This window comes from Danio rerio, chromosome 8, assembly GCF_049306965.1.
Source record: "Danio rerio strain Tuebingen ecotype United States chromosome 8, GRCz12tu, whole genome shotgun sequence".
NCBI lineage: Eukaryota > Metazoa > Chordata > Actinopteri > Cypriniformes > Danionidae > Danio > Danio rerio.
In genome coordinates, this window is record NC_133183.1 from 59,099,415 (window position 1) to 59,116,744 (window position 17,330).

Consider the following 17,330-nt stretch of genomic DNA (forward strand, 5'->3'; position numbering starts at 1 on the left):
AGTCTTATCTCTCCTAGTCTTTGAAATGAAGCCAGCATGAGGGCACACAGATTTATAGCATACTTTTGACAAATATGTAAGCTCTACATTCATAAATCATCTCACAGATGTGCCCCCTGCTCTGCATTAAAACAAAACTCTCCCAAAAATGTTTTAAAAGCTGCTGTCACATTACTTCAAAAGGTGGGAAAGGAGATCAAATATACAGCTAATTTAAATATAATATAACGTAGTGAGGCAGTGGCGCAGTAGGTAGTGCTGTCGCCTCACAGCAAGAAGGTCGGTGGGTTGCTGGTTTGAACCTCGGCTCAGTTGGCAATTCTGTGTGGAGTTTGCATGTTCTCCCTGCCTTTGCATGGGTTTCCTCCGGGTGCTCCGGTTTCCCCCATAGTCCAAAGACGTGGTACAGGTGAATTGAGTCGGCTAAATTGTCCGTAGTGTATGAGTGTGTGTGTGGATGTTTCCCAGAGATGGGTTGTGGCTGGAAGGGCATCCGTTGTGTAAAAACCTGCTGGATAAGTTGGCGGTTCATTCTGCTGTGGCGACCCCGGATTAATAAAGGGACTAAGCCGACAAGAAAATGAATGAACGAATAACATAGTGATATAAATAACTGAAATAATTATTATTGACTAAATTTAGCGCTTGGTTTTCAGAATATCAGCAAATGTCATTGTAACAGACCCATTACTACCATCAAAACATTTGAAATGTAACATGGTTGAAAAGCCATGTCACAAATCATGTTTTGAGACAGAAGTGTCATGGCTCAGTGGTTAGCACTGTCGCCTTACAGCAAGAAGGTCGCTGGTTCAAGCCCCGTCAGGGCCAGTTGGCTTCTCCCGGTGTTGGGTGTTGGGTGTTGCGGTTTCTCCCACTGTCCAAAGACATGCACTATAGGTATATTGAATAAACTAAATTGGCCGTAGTATGTGTGTGAATGTGAGAGTGTATGGGTGTTTCCCAGTGCTGGGTTGCGGCTGGAAGGACATCCGCTGGGTAAAACATATGCAGGATAAGTTGAATGACCCCTGAATAATGGGACTAAGCTGAAGAAAAATTAATTAATGGGTTCATATAACAAAACCAAAAAAAAAAAAAAAAATGTTTTCAAGTATAGTTGGTTCATTTAATCGTTCAGATTTCAAGCTTTATGTGAATGCATTTATTATGTCTGTGAAGCAAGTATTCACTGAGATTCCAGTGTGTTTATTGACCACAAAAACTGGTGTAAAAGCACACGTCTGCTCCGAGCTTCTCCCCTGGAGAAACGTTAGTCTATAATCGATGATCGGCTCCTGTACTAGTGGGCGGGGCTTCATTCACCATATTGACTGTTATACTTTTTACTGTTTATACTGTATACTTTTTTCCCCATTTAAAACTATAAGAGTGACACGTCTTGTGTATTCTTTAGTTTTTGTTCTTATCGAATAAAAAGTTTATCCTACTCAGTTGTGCACAAACGTTTTTGTTTTTTATTTTTTAATGTCCATTTTCAAAATGTATGTACATCTTGCTGTTTACATCAGGTATTTTTTATGCGATGATCCAAAATGGGCATAAAAATAAGTGTATTTATACAGCTAGTAAGCTACTGTAGCTTTACATATGTCAACATACAGCTCTGAAAAAACAATAAATAAAGGTTAAGAGAGCACTTCAAAGTTATTTTCAGTTATCTGGCTTAACGATTAAATGGATAGATCAACCAAAAACGTTCAGCACAATAGTTATTTTGAAGTATGTTGTTTGCTGGTACCCACTTCTGAAGTAGTTTTTGTTTTTACCATAGTAGTTTTAATATATGGAGTGTTTTTAGAACAGCGCTCACATTTCTGCAGTGCAAAAAAATGCTTCGTTTAAAACCACATGAGGGTGAGTAAATGAGGTCATTTTTATTTTTGGGCGAACTGTCCCTTTATGTAGAGTGAAGTCAAAATTATTCACCTTCCTGTGAACTTCTTTTTCAAATATTACCTAAATAATGTTGAACAGAGCAAAGAATTTTTCACAGTATTTCCTATAATATTTTCCCTTTTGAATATATATAGGCTAGAATAAAAACATTATAATATTTTTAATATCCAATTTAAGGTCAATAATATTTTAGAATATTATATTATTTTAGAAATGATTTATTGAAAATATTATGTTTAGAAAAAATGTTGAAAAAAATCTTCTTTCCATTTAACAGAAATTGAGAAACAAAATATTCAGGGGTCTAATAATTATGACTTCAACTATATATATATATATATATATATATATATATATATATATATATATATATATATATATATATATATATATATATATATATATATATCTATATATAATTTAGACATGTTTTTTTAAATGCCACGAAATGATTAGTAGCGACCCCTAAACGTAAGTCACAGACACAGATCTGGTACAGCAGCCCATTGAAGGCGAGCCGATCGTGTGGGCGTCGAGAAGCTGAGTGGGCAGCATGATGTCATCAGGCACCCCTCCTTCATGCACATATGTATCGGAGCTTTATGAGTTGTACGGACTGGCACAAACTGCCTCTATGAGCCTCACAGGCAGACTGAACTGCAGCCGGCGCACAATGAAGCTCTATTCAAGAATACAGTGTTGGCTCCTTTAAGAACACCCACTACTGAGGGCTCCGAGCTGAACAGGGTCACGAGGGTAAATAGATAAATAAGGAAACACCAGAAATAAACAAAAGCTTTTAAAGCATGTACTGTAGATGAAAAACTCCCACTGTACAGCTTTTACAATACTCCAAATACATTAAACATGAATTATGTAGACCTGCCAACATGAGAAACATTCAACACCCAAACACTGCACCTTTTGTCTTGTTTTTAGTCCAAATATCTTAAAATTCCTACATTAAGAAGCATTTTCTAGACAAGCTAAAAATAAGTCTTGTTTTTAAAAATGTTTTCCTTTTTAAAGGTGTTGTATTTAGGTTTTTGACCACTCTAAAGCATAACAATACCATAATATGTTTGCTAATATTTAAGAAACATGCTAAGGGAACATACTGAATGCTGAAGTTGAAAATGTGTAGCTTTTGTAATAATGTTTGTCTTTGTTTTGGCCTCTATAACCTGCCCACTGCCAGTTTACTCAATTATATTGCCATACTATGGGTTGCCTTGATGAAAAACAGCGTATTTCATTTCAGTCTTGTTTACAAATGTAAACAAACATTATCAGCTTATATTGTAACTCTGTGTGGAAAGATTTATAATGTTACATCGAAATGGTATGTGGTAAATGGTAATGGTTTACAGTCTAATTAACTCATATAAAACTTCCTTAACGTTAATAAAAGTGCATGCCGAGTGACTAATTGTTGGTTTGCACTAGGGTTGTAACAATATACCGGTATGACGGTTTACCACGATTTGAACGTGCACGATTATCATACCATGAACAATTGCATATCAACGGTTTTAACCCTTAAAGACCGAGACAGCCGCCCGCGGCTAAAAATAAGTATTGCTCTTTAATGTTTAATAACTTTTGATCCGCTGATCCGATTCATACAATTCAAAGATTGGCATAAAGAAGAGAATCTCAGCTTTCCAGTGTTGTATCACATAACATTCGCGGACTTTCAGAGGCTCCGGAATCAGTGCGGTTACGTCATCAACATTTGACAACGCTGATTTGACAAAGAAACGCTCGTCACTGTGTCTCCGGACAAATCAGACATGATACATTGATGCATTGTCCCTCCTCCATGCCCAGATTGGTTCAAACTCGCTATATCACAACCAATAAGCATAGGTTTCGCTTTTGTTTGTGGACCAAGCTTTTTGAACAACACGGAATGAGAGATAGGCATACATTTATGCTGTTTTCAAAAGACGCAAATGAAGATGCAGCTGTTTGTCTGCATTGCATACAACCACATCCAAATCCATATCCACTGACAACCATATCCATGCTGGCACATAAAACCTAAGGATGTTCCATATTGAATCTAGTTTCGTTATGTAACTATTTATAGTATAGTAAATATTTATATCTATTTTTTACTGAGGATTTGCACCATGTTTATTTGGACTTTGACACATTATTTATTATTTTCTTATTTTTTTATTTGTTCATTGTAAGTGGTGTTGTTTATAGTAACTAAAAATATATTATTTGGAAAAAGTCAAATTTGCTTCACTGTTCTATTATTTTGTAACATTTGTAACATACCGTATACCGCGAAACCGTCAAACCGTGGTATTGTTTTAGACGATTATCATACCGTGAAAAATTCATACCGTTACAACCCTAGTTTGCACTGAATCTGACTTTCGTTTTCAAACTATTTGTTAGCTAGTTAGCTTTCACAAATCTGTGGTAAACTATTAGCTGCTGCTTTCCGTATGCCAGTACATGTCATGTAAAATGGTATTTAAGCTACTATTGGTAGCATTAACACTGAATAAAGCACATAATCAGTACCTGAGGTAATCATTGTAATAGTAGTTTATGCTGTTGTTCAGCCATCGCAGACAAAGGAAACCATATTGAAATAGAAACGAGAGTTTTCGCTGTCTAACCTGTTTTGGACAAAAGCTCTTATATTTAGACTACAAGACAAAAAGAAAAAAGCTTTTTTTTGCGGTGCACAAAGACACACTTAAAAATGGCAAGACGCCCACTTGCCTATTCACTAGTTTAAACATTCCTGCATGTGTTTACATTTCTGCTGTGAAAAGACAAATGACATTTACTTTGTTTTTGGCTAAAAAAAAGGAATTTATTTTATTACTGTTGTGTCTTTATTTTTTATTAGAAAAATGTTTAGACTAACAACAGATTAATCAATATGTTCCTTTTGTATTATAACACATCTTGACCAGACACACTTCCTCTTTTTTACTGTGCTGCATACTTTAATGAACATGCTGACAAGTGGAAAAAGCAGAATAAGAATAAGTGTGGGGGCCTTAGTTTAATACAAAGTCTAGACATGTCACAAGTTGTCATGATGCTTGTAGAAGTTGTGAAATATATTAAAGATGCATTTAATTGTTCAGTTCTGGTATGCAGAGAAGGGTTGCAGAAAGAGGAAGTATGTCTGGGGGTACAAGAGCCAAAGGACTGCAGAATGACTGATAAGTGACGTTACAACAAATCTCCACCTGTTAATATCAGTTGTGTATATATGCTGGTGTCAGGAAATGTATGTTAGTTGCGAACTTCTTAAATGTAATTCTTGTATTGCTTTGGGGTAACGTAACCCAGAGCTCTGTCATCGAATTATTCATTTGTATCTAATAAATTACTAATATTTTTAGCATTGATGAAAACCCTCTCCAGACCTTTTCTTATTGAACACGCATGGAATTGGCTTGATATTGCAACAATCTCAATTTCTATCATGAGGATATGTATCTCACTTTCAAGTGTCCTAATTGTAACTCATTTGGCCAGTGAACAAAAGATTGCAAGTATCTTTTTCTTCAGTTCCACTCTTTAGCAAGTTAAAGTATTTTGCCTTTGTAGGGCAGATTTCTTTCTGTCTAGAGCAGGGGTGTTCAAACTTGGTCCTGGAGGGCCGATATCCTGCATATTTTAGTTCCAACCCCAATTAAACAAACCTGAACTAGCTAATCAAGCCTTTTCTAGGTATACTAGAAACCTCCAGGCAGGTGTGTTGAAGGATGTTAGAGCTAAACTATGCAGGAGTTTTGACACCCCTGGTCTAGTGCCCCACATGGAAAGAACCTATATGAGGATGTATGCGCATATATGAAATCTATATGCAGTATATATGCACATATATGATAACATATATGCTGTATATATGTGTAAATATGCCACAAATAGGCAGAATAGAGGTGCATATATGTGCATATACAGGCCAAATAGGTCTTCTGTATTGCTTCTTCCCACATGGAAATAACATATATGAGGATATATGCGCTTATATGAAACCTATATGCAGTATAAATGCACATATATGTTAACAAATATGCTGTATATATCTGTATATATGCCACATATAGGCAAAATTGAGGTGCATATATGCAGGCCATATAGGTATACTGTATTGCTTCTTTATATCTACATATAAGCCCTATTTGTACATACAAGATGTGTCTCCTATATAGCTCATATATCTCACTTTGGCAACTGTCATACATGATGCCTAGCTCATATTTTCTATTAATAACAATAACCAAGAACAAAAGAATAATGCAAAAACGTATGTATGTGCGAACACTTGAAATTGGTATATCACATGTAGCTGGCATGTTGTGGAATTTAACTATTGCAAATAAGTGAGAGGAGATGAAAAGCTATGATGTCTGCACATTTTCCTGAATCGTTTACAAGGTCAATTCTTTCTTCTAAGATAGTGGAAAAGAGGGAAATGTATTAAACAATGGTTTGTTGTTTTTTTTATTTCATCAGTCAAGCCTTTTTTCCAATTTCAAGTCACTTCCAGATTCATCTCACACAGAAAGAACCTATATAAACAAATGTTTTAATATAGATTTTGAATTTATGTGACATATATATATATATATATATATATATATATATATATATATATATATATATATATATATACAGGGCTCGAAATTGCGACCATTTTGGTCGCATATGCGCCAGAAAATGAATCTATGCGACCTCATAATATATATGGAAGCATTAGATTTTTTCTAAAAACGTGCTGAATAGCTCTTCCTTGCCGCTATATTGGTTTATATAACCTGTCAATCACTCAAGGTATTCCGCTGTCAAATGACAGGGAAGGAGCTTTTATGTCCACGGGAAATGCAAACGGCTGAAGAGTGTAAACTTAAAGCACACAGGTTTGCAAACCCCACCTAAAGTTGAGGCGCAGAGGAGAGCGATCATGACATGTGGTGAATATTGATCCGCCAGCTGAGATCAATCAAGTACGTGTTTTCGGAGAAGGCGCACGAATCTCGATGCGTTGCATCCACTGCGTGTTCAGCGCAAATGTCCGCTAAAAGTCAAATCTAATAGGTACAAAAAATATCATAGCCAAAAAAGCTTGCCGTTACTAAGTTTACACTGAAACTGCGGCTCATAACAAACAGCGGTATTGCGCCGGTGGTCATCGCAAAAATCTTGCTCAACCTGCTCATATATTGGGTCGGCTAACTCGCCTGCTTTTCCACTAACACAGAAAAATAAAAAAATCAGCACAGACTGAACATTTAAATTGACACAAACTGAAACCAAAACTTTTAAAGAGTGATAGAAGTGAGACTTTACTTTCTTTCTTTTGTCAATTCTTTCTTGAGGTGTATATTATTTTTTATTAAGTTACTGATGACTGTTTTGCAGCTTTCAGCCTTGAATTGAATTATTTATTATAATCTTTTGTTTATTTTGTAGCAGAAATATTATTTATCAAATTGACATGCATATATAAACAGCAGTACAAAATAAATATTTCTTACTGCAATGCTTCATTTTTAATTGATGCAAACTATACATTTATTTTTCATAATTCATTCAAGCACATTTAAGGCCACATGATGATGACAAATGTAATTCATTGTTACCATTATTGTCATTTTCATCATCATTAATATTTTATAATTATTCGACATTCATTTTGGAATTATTGCACACAAATATCAATGTCATCTCAGCATTAGTTAGATAAATGTTTCTGGTTTTTGTTAGTCCTAATTGATGTTGTTTTAAAATACAATAAATCCCTTAAAATACAATTTGCAGCGGTGCTCAATCATTTGTGGTGGGTGCTCCTTAATTTTTTCTGGTGCTCCTAAATTTTTGAAGTTGGGAGCACCGGTGCTACCAAGTAAAAAAGTTAATTTCGAGCCCTGTATATATATATATATATATATATATATATATATATATATATATATATATATATATATATATATATATATATATATATATATATATATGAGCAATTCCATGAAAATGTCAACCTTGCCATGAAAAGAAAAATGTTTTCACCAAAATAGCGAAACCGTTTCTACATTTTTTGCGCAGGCAAGTGTTTTACAGTACTTTAAAAATACTTTAAAATGTGTCTGTCAATGTTTTCTAACTATTATATTTGATTTACCACATCCGTCACATCCATAACGAAAAAGTGTCACATCCATAACAAAGCTTTTCCCTCAAAACCGCAAAAATGTCAAAATAAAATAAAATCAATCAGTTTTGTTCTATAAAGAGCCAACTCTTATCCTTTTGTTGAGCATTATTTATTTTGGGTTGTGCAGTTTAATTCACAGAATTTCTACGAAATATGTTGTATACTGTAAACTCGCAGACTTTTTTTGTCACATCCGTAACGCTTGTTTATTTTCCTCATTTAAAATATATATAAAAATGTATTAAAAAAAATGTATAAAATATAGTATAAAAATGTTCACAGATTGAATTTTTTTGATCCCATAACTCTGTGGTTAGTTGTTTTGGAAAATATAAACAGATGATTCAATATAATGTTAACGTATACTTTCTCTGCGAATTTATGTTTTGAATTTTTACTGCAAATGTCACATCCATAACGCTGGAATCAGCCATATATATAATTGGCCATTTTTCTATATTATATGTACATATAATATAGGAAAACTGCCAATTTTATATATGTTAAATATATTAAAAACCTATATCAAAACCTATATTAATATATATATAGCTTCTTTCCATGTGGGGCTATAGAGCACATCACTCATCTGAGTCTTAGTCCAAGCACGCATGGTTACTTACTCTAAGACACTAAAGTGTGTCTTGAATCTACATGTTTAGTGTTTAGAGGTGGGTGTGTCTGAATGAACTCTGGAAAATGAGACTATCATGTCCAACGTCCATGACCTTAACCATCCATTAGTTATATAACGTGCTATTACTGCTTCTGGTGCAACAGTGTACTTTTAGTTACTCGACGGCATCTTAAAGAAGGCTTTTGATTTCCAGATAAACAATGCAACAAATTCAGATTAACAGCATAGCCTGTATATACGTCTATTTAAAGTGATAGTTCACCAAAAAAATGTCATTCTGTCATCTTGTACTCGCCCTTCACTTGTTCAAACCTTATTTAAAGTTGAACACAAAAGAAGTGATTTTGAAAATTGCTTGTTGCACTGACATCCACAGTGTTGTTCCTACTATAGACGTCAGTGGGTCAGCATTCTTCAAAATATCTTCTTTTGTGTTCAACAGAAACTCATTAATGTTTAAACTCACATAAGGGAGAGTAGTTGATGGGGTCATTTTCACTTTTAAAAATTCATTTAAAGTCCATTTCTGTCCATTTAAACAAGACGCAGGAAGTTGAGCTTGTAAAATGTGGTGAACTCAGGATAGCTTCATTAGAGCATAACATATGATAGAGCCAGGATGGTTTATGATGCAGGTCTCTTACAATCTTTTGTCTTGCATGCAAAAAACATGGTCAACTTATGGATCGTTCTCTCTCTCTCTCAGCTCATGTTTCAAACGTTTAAAGGTAAACTTCTTCCAAAAATTAAACTAAAACTAATAACAGGTCTATTTTTGTTTATTTTATCCTTTTTAATATTCCTTGTAATTCTTCAAGTTGACTTAAATTTGGTTCATTTTACTTTCTTTAAGTTGTCCATATATTGCATATTTCTGCATTTTGTTTACATCTGGGTTATTCCAAATCTTTACGTTTCTATTCTAATTAAATTCATTATACACTACCTGAAAAAGTCTTGTTGCTTATTCAAGTTTTAGGAACAACAAATAATACCTTGACTTCTAGTTGATCACTTGGTGTCAGAAGTGGCTTATATGAAAGGCAAAGGCCTCTAGATTATGCTTATTTTACCAAAATAAAATATGATCATGTCTTGATTTTTAATTATTTAATTAGGACAGTAAGGTCTGACTATTTTCAATTGGTGGCCCGCGGTCCAAATTTGGCCCCCGCGGCAATTTGTTCTGGCCCTCCAAAAAGTGTGTCCAAGACTTCAAAAATAAATTTAGTTCAGTCAATAAACGGCCGCTATAGTTATGTAGTGACGTGCGTCACTGTGCAAAGCGTGAGTCACCTGATATTAAGAGAGAGGCGGAAGCAGCCAAAAACATTCGGATACTTAATCGTAAAGGCTTCTCAATGTCATGTTTTTGTTGCACAGAACGAAACTGCTGCACCTAAACAAAGTTATGCCAGCTGTGCGCTAGTTTAAAGTTCTGAGCTTATACACCAAAGCTAATACGCATGCACACTGGATTAACTATAGCAGCGAATATAATCGAATAATAGAATATATGCCAATATGCGCGCAGACGCACCGAGTAGAAAACATCTCACGCCGTAGCCGTGAGAGTTGTGCGTGGCTTTCAGTGCAATGTAAACAAAAGATATGTTAGACGAATTATTACACATTATTAAAATGATTATGCATGTATGAACGCAAATGATAACAACAGTTAATTTAAATACTTACCTAATATAAAGCTTAGATTTACATTAGACATAATAATAGTGATTATTTTTCAAGCTATATAATAGTAAAACTAAAATCTTTAATTGTTGCTTCCATAATTGATATGCAGTTTAAAACATAACATATGAATCTGTCTGAATGTAGAAGACAGGGCGTCACGCAGCGGATGCGCCGCTCAGCGCTGCAACACATCGCGCACATGACAGTTGAAAGTAACGCACAACAGGCACGCACATTCACATGCTATTTAGAATGAAACTATTCAATTCAATTCAATTCAATTCAGCTTTATTTGTATAGCGCTTTTACAATGTAGATTGTGTCAAAGCAGCTTCACATAAATGGTCATAGTAACTGGAACAGTGTGGTTCAGGTTTTAGTGTTTAAGTTCAGTTCAGTTCAGTTTAGCTCAGTTCAGTGTGATTTAATCATTACTGAGAGTTCAAACACTGAAGAGCAAATTCATCGATGCGTAGCTCTACCAATCCTGAACCATGCGAGGCAGTGGCGACAGCGGAGAGGGAAAAAAAACTTCACCTGATGGGAGTGAAGAAAAAAAACCTTGAGAGAACCAGACTCAGTTGGGCACGACCATTTTAATTTCTCCGCTGGCCAAAAGTCTTGTGCAGAACTTCATTCGCCGTGGTTTCAGATGGCGCTTTGTGGCGCGGCAGAGATATGAACAGTGTCCTGAGTCGAGGTTGGGCGCCGAGGACAGCCACCGACTCTCTGTGGTAACAGCTGACGGTCAGCTCACGTCACGTGTGATTTTGCGGTCGCAAATAAATCATTACATGAAGGCAGAAATTACTTTTTTTTGGTGAATTATATCTTATAAATACAGCATGTGACTTTTTCAACACCATTTGAAGGTGGGCACATAGCTGAACAACGTATGTAAAACAATGTGAAGACTTGTACGGTCGCTTTTGCTTCTCTCCTAAAAATGGAAATTTTATTGACAGAATCGTAGTAATGCTAAATTCTAGGGGGTTGAATCGAGATGGCGATCTTTTTACAATTAACTGTGCAGCTCTAGAATGACATGAGCGTAATTAACATCATTTTCACAGTGATCTGACCCTTCAAGTTACAAAGGCCATGCCCAACCTTACATGAAAGATAAGGTCTAAGGGTGTACTCACACTATGTACAGTTGCCTTGAACCGAGCCAAAGCGCCCTTGTCCCCCTCCCGTCTCCCCCTGACTGCCCGCACATATATTAGGCCGTACTCACACTAGGTACAGCTGCCTCGAATCGGGCCAAAGCCCGCTTGTCCCCCCTCCCGTCTCCCCCGACGGCCCGCGCTCACACCACAAACGGGCTTCGGCACGCTTACGTCATCGCTGCTGCGCTGTTCAGTGAGAAGCGCTCTCTCACTCAGCAGCACAGTGGAGATTTCTCTAGTTATATCGTTTCAGTCGTTTGATATGCCGTCAAATATTTCGGCAAACAGTCCTTAGGGATGCGGGGACACGCTGTCAGATATTCCGCCGAAAAGATCCGCCACTTTTGGCGCTCATAAACAATCATAAAGCTCTCGCGCTGCAGGAATGAGGAGGTCTGCTGAAGGTGCGCAGCTGTCGTGCAGTGAGGGGTTTGCGTCTTTAATAACCTACGGCAGTTTGCGTTCACTGAACAGTAAGAATTATTAATAAATCCATATGAAACAGTCTCTTAAAAGTCACGTCTCGCTTTCAGTTTCGGGTTCAGGCACATTTTGCACTCACACAAGCGTACCAAAGCCCAAGTGAACCGTGCTCAGGCACACCTCTTCCAACCGGGCCAGGGCCGGTCAAGTGAACCGTGCTTGAGCCTGATTCAGCGCACTCACACTTCTCAAACGATCCGGGAAACGGGCCTGGGCACGGTACGGATGGCATAGTGTGAGTAGGCCCTTACATTCAGGCCTGGGCATGCTTACCTCATCGATGGTGCCCTGTTCAGTAAGCGCTTTCGCTCAGCCCAGCTGAGTTTTCTTTAGTTAAATCGTTTAAGTCCTGATATGCGGTGACGCAGTCAAATATTTCGCTGAACAGATCAGCCCCTTTTGACGCTCATAAACAATCATAAAGTCCTCGTGCTGCAGGAATTAGGAGGTTTGCTGAAGGTGCAGCTGTCGTGCAGTGAGGGGTTTGCGTCTTTACTAAACTACGTCAATTTGCGTTCATTGAACAGTTTGATTAATTAATCCAAATCAAACAGTCCCTTAAAAATCACGTCTCGTCTTCATTTTCGGGTTTAGGCACATTTTGCACTCACACAAGCGTACTAAAGCCCAAGTGAACCGTGCTCAGGCACACCTCTTCCAACCGGGTCAGGGTCGGCCAAGTGAACCGTGCCTAAGCCCGATTCAGAGCACTCACACTTCTCAAATGATCCAGGAAACGGGCCTGAACACGGTTCGGATAGCATAGCGTGAGTATGCCCTAAGGAACAACACAAAACTAAGTGATTTACTTTTGGTTCTCTGGTATTCAAAGCCTGTTACGTAACATTCATTTTGCTTGTCAGGTTTCTTTGTCTTTAGTCATCATCCACAACTTCTGCTTTCTGAAGACTTTTTTTTTTTCTGAAGAGGCATGTGATGACTGATAGAGTACAGCAGCCTGGCTCTCCAGCAGATTGGGTGAACCCTCATGCACTCTGACCTCACACACACCATCAAGCACATGGTCTGCATTCCATGCCACCTCCTCCCCAAAACACACACACACACTTGTGTTGTGTGTGAGTGTGAAGTTTCAAATGGCCCCGTAATGGGGGTTTTGTACAACTGAAAGTCGTGTTGTAGCTACCATACAAGATACAGCGGCATGAGTAAGTATTTGGAGAAACTTCTGGCACTGTCTTCAAATCTATTTCTAGTCTTCAAAGAGGAAATGATGAGATCTATGCTCAAGCTTTGAAGTTGTATTACACACTCTGTTGTAGGATGTCAGGGACTCATAGGTATACAATGAGTTATTATAGGTGTGTTTTAAGAATAAACCAATCAGCGTCTCATCTCCCGTTCCCTTTAAGAGTCAGTTGTGTTGCGCCATAAGCGCATTTGCTCTTTACATGACGTAAAGTAAGTGGAAGTGGAAAAACTGAGCATTTCACTAGCAAGAAAACAGTTAAACAGAGCATCTACAGCACGAGAATGGGAGATGAGCCTCCTCATTATTAACTTTCACTTTCGCTCTATTATGATTTGTTTGTTAAGGTTAAGCCAGGCACATAAGTTATTACATGAAACATTATATTTAATTCATTAATAAACAACATAATGCCCAAGTAAGGAAATTAAGCTAGTAAATTGCAACTTTCCATATTTTTAAAATAGAAATAGGCGAAAATTTTACTAGCTAATGTTTGTATCTGGTTTATTTGTGTGCTGTTTGCATGTTTGGAAAGTTGTTGCTGCAAATAATGACAAATATTTTAGCCCAAATCTGTTATCAATACCACTCTTTAAAGGGTCACGAAACACCAAAACACATTTTTTGAGCTGTTGACAGTCGTATATGTGTCCCACACTGCTAAAAACACTATTAGGACACCTATATTTCACTAAAAAGTGGAAATTGGTTGTTTTTGCGTTATTTCAAGCAAATTCGTACTTCCGGTTTGAAACTAATTTTTGAAGCTGTGTCACGGTCATGACATAATATCGTGTATTCCAGCGTGCAGACTGGACGTCTGAGCCAGAGTGTGTCTTATTACGTCTTACAGTGTGATGCAATAATGAATGAGTAAGGCTTGGTTCAAACCAATCAGCGCACTCTATTGTGCAACTTCATTAATATTCATTATTGTCACAGTGTTTATACGACAGAGACGCCACGTTGTATTGGCAAAACAAGCGTGAAGTGTTGCTTTTATAGTTTGCTGCCGTTAAGTTTTGTTTTCATTTTTTCTCTGTGAGAGCTCAGCTGGAGTCACGTGTGGATTAACAGTGTACGCGACGCTCGACAACAATAACTTACGTGTCTAGGAGGAACATTGTTTACCTGAGAGCTGTTCTCATCTGCAAACGCTGAGATCCGGATTCGCTTGTAGTCTTCTCTAAATAAAGACGCGGCTCTAGTTACTGGTGATTGTCCTGTCTCTACAGATTTGGTAAGTGAGTGACCAGTGCTCTTTGTTTATTCAGTTTGTTCGTATCGAACTAAGTTAACTATTGCACAGAGTGTAAACATGTTAATACCACAACCAAACTTTAACCTCGTGTAGGATTTTCACCGCATTTTGTGACCGTAATAACACTCGCAGATTTCTGATGCTACCTGCTGTGTGCATCCAAGTTTCCGGGAAATGTGGAGGGTTTTTTTTTCTCTCATTCGCCGTGCGGTATCAAACATTGCATGAAAAATACACGCTTAGATCAGTTCCTCGAATCAAATATCTCGTTTGTCGCGAGGGGCATAAATGAATTCCCTGAATGAAAGAGCCAAACTGCAGTTAAAGTCCACCATTTAATAATTTGGCAAATAATTCGACTACAGATGTCCATGTAAACACCATCACTTTCTCCCGTGTGTGTGTGTGTCTGTGTGTGTATTTTGACTTTGAAACTCGAGCGTGCCCAAATAGACACTCCCACACCATCTCACTTTAGTTCCTCCGACACTCCCCCCTAAACAGAGCTGGACACGCCCACTTTTCTGACTTTTTCCAAAGTAGAGGTGTGAAAACACCCTGCTGAAACGGGGGTGGGGGGGGGGGGGGGTTTCATGGCCCTTTAAAATTAGGTTCATTAGTATTTTCTCCTCTCCTCTAGGTTTAGTTAACACAGGTGTACCACACTATTAAACATAACATCAGCTATATCAGTGCTGCAGAGTTGTAAAAGAGAAAGACTGACTGCATATGTTTACACAGATTTCAATTAAAGACAGTTTATTTTATTGTCCAAGTTTTCACACTTTCCTGAAAACATTTTTGCTGTTGTGATTTACCACCACTGGCATGCTATTGGGCCTGTGATTGTGGATGTGGCAACCGCTGCAGTATGCGTCCCTTATTTTTTTGTATTAAAAGTGGTAATCCTACCTAAATCTAACCTCATAATAACATAATGATGGTCCAGCAAGCTTTTTTGTTTTTAAATTATGTCTAATAGATATCTGATAGACGTCTAAACATTGGCTAAATTTAGCTTGTCAGTGAAAATCTGATAGACGTCAAAGAATAGGCCACAACGAGTCATCAAATAAACAGAAATGAATGACAGCACATATACAGTCTGTCTAACGTTAAGATGTCTATGTGACGAGTAGACTAGTTTTGGGCTATGTCTATTAGATTTTCACTCACAGCCCAAGTTTAGCCTTGTTTTAGCCAAGTGGTCTCAATTTAGATGTATATTAACGTTAGACGTCTATTAAACACAAAAGTGTTTGCTGGGTTTGTGCCTGCTTGGTAACATGAAAGCAATATCTCATATCTATGCTTCAATTAATAAATAAATTCCTTTAAGTTCTCCGCAACTCAAGTGTGTTAATGTAAATCAACATGGGCGAATTATTTTTATTCACCGAGTAAGTCTCCATAGCAACCCTTCATAATTTCACGCCAGTATTTTGTTTAGCTCTGCGTGACTATCAGACGCCTTACAAAATGAAATAAAGGCTAAATAAAATACACCGACGTGTTGAAAACTTACTATTTCGGCGGCCAGTATCGTCCCCTTTCGAGTCCGCGCATAGCTCATCAGTTTCTCCAAACAGCCTCCAAACGGACTTCCTTCAGTTTCTGCCATTCTGCAGATGTTTCCTAATAAATAGCGCTTTCTGGGTGTCCTTGTCAGCAAACGTTCACAAATTAAAAGACTTCTTCTGGTGAAAGACAATGAAAGCGTAGTTATGTACTAAATCCGTTAACTCCTACGCCGAGTTCGGTTGCTTCATGAATTTCCTGGACGTGTGTCGCTGGAGCGCGCAGAGCACTAGTGAACACTGCGAGGGGAAAGTGTGAGTGTGTGGGGCGTTGGCTTTGTATACTATGCGCTGTCTTGAGGGTAAATCACAGAGAAGCTGGGAAGCTGCGTTAAACCACTAGAGAGCGGCCACTGCTCTGTGTCTAATAATAACACATGAGCTGCCTACATAGACAAAATCATGACGGTATTTCGACGCAACAAGTTTCAACAAGTGTCGCCTAGGCAGGCAGCGTACTAACTTACGGTTTAAAACACAGCCAGTAAAAGCATGGCTGCGAGTGGTGGAACTTTCTCATTCAGCAGAACAGCTGAGCTGTCTTTGAAAGACGCCTTTTTTTACAACGCGAATTTTGAGGAAGTTATATTAGGTACAAAATGAAATATATATATATTTATAGATATTTATTATACGTTAACAGACTTCATTTACTTTCCCTTAATTTGTTATAAACCTGTTTTATTGTCTTTCTTCTGCTGAACACACACAAAAATATATTTATAAAAAAGCTAAAAACCTATTACCATTGACTTCTATGGTATTTGTTTCTACTAATATAGAGCAATTTATGCTTTCTTCAAACAAATTTTGTGTTTAACAGAAGAAAGAAACTCATAAAGGTTTAAAACAACTCCATCGAGGGTGAATAAACAGTGAATACATTTTGATTTTGAAAAAAAAATTAAAAATAATTTATACTATTTATAACATTAATAATTATTATTATACCAAATAATCATGTCATTATCATTTTGAGGGGATAATTCTCTCAAAATCAAAATGTATTCACTGTTTACACTCATACAAAGAGAATTTTATAAGAGGGGGTTAATTAGCTGCAAAATGAAAGGCAAGTTTCCTTGATACCTACATGTTATAAACTGCTCAATAAATAAATAAATAAATAAATGAATGAATAAAGGGACAATTAAACAACACAACGTAACTCCAAGA

At 37.1% G+C, this 17,330-nt stretch overlaps 1 protein-coding gene across 3 annotated transcripts in view; it reads right to left on the reverse strand.

Moving 5' to 3' along the window:
• plp2b (proteolipid protein 2b) overlaps positions 1-16,418 on the reverse strand; it is a 36,758-nt gene extending 20,340 nt beyond the window's left edge. For 2 of the 3 annotated variants that reach the window (XR_012383923.1, XM_005167325.6), the window contains exon 1: positions 16,103-16,417. Coding sequence is in view for 2 of the 3 variants with exons in the window: in XM_005167325.6 (XP_005167382.1) it covers positions 16,103-16,198 (96 nt within the window). In the remaining variant the exon portion in view is untranslated. Of the gene's footprint in view, positions 1-16,102 lie in introns of all 3 variants that reach the window. The other variant, NM_001161445.1, reaches the window with a different exon arrangement.
• Between the last annotated feature and the right edge of the window lie 912 nt (positions 16,419-17,330).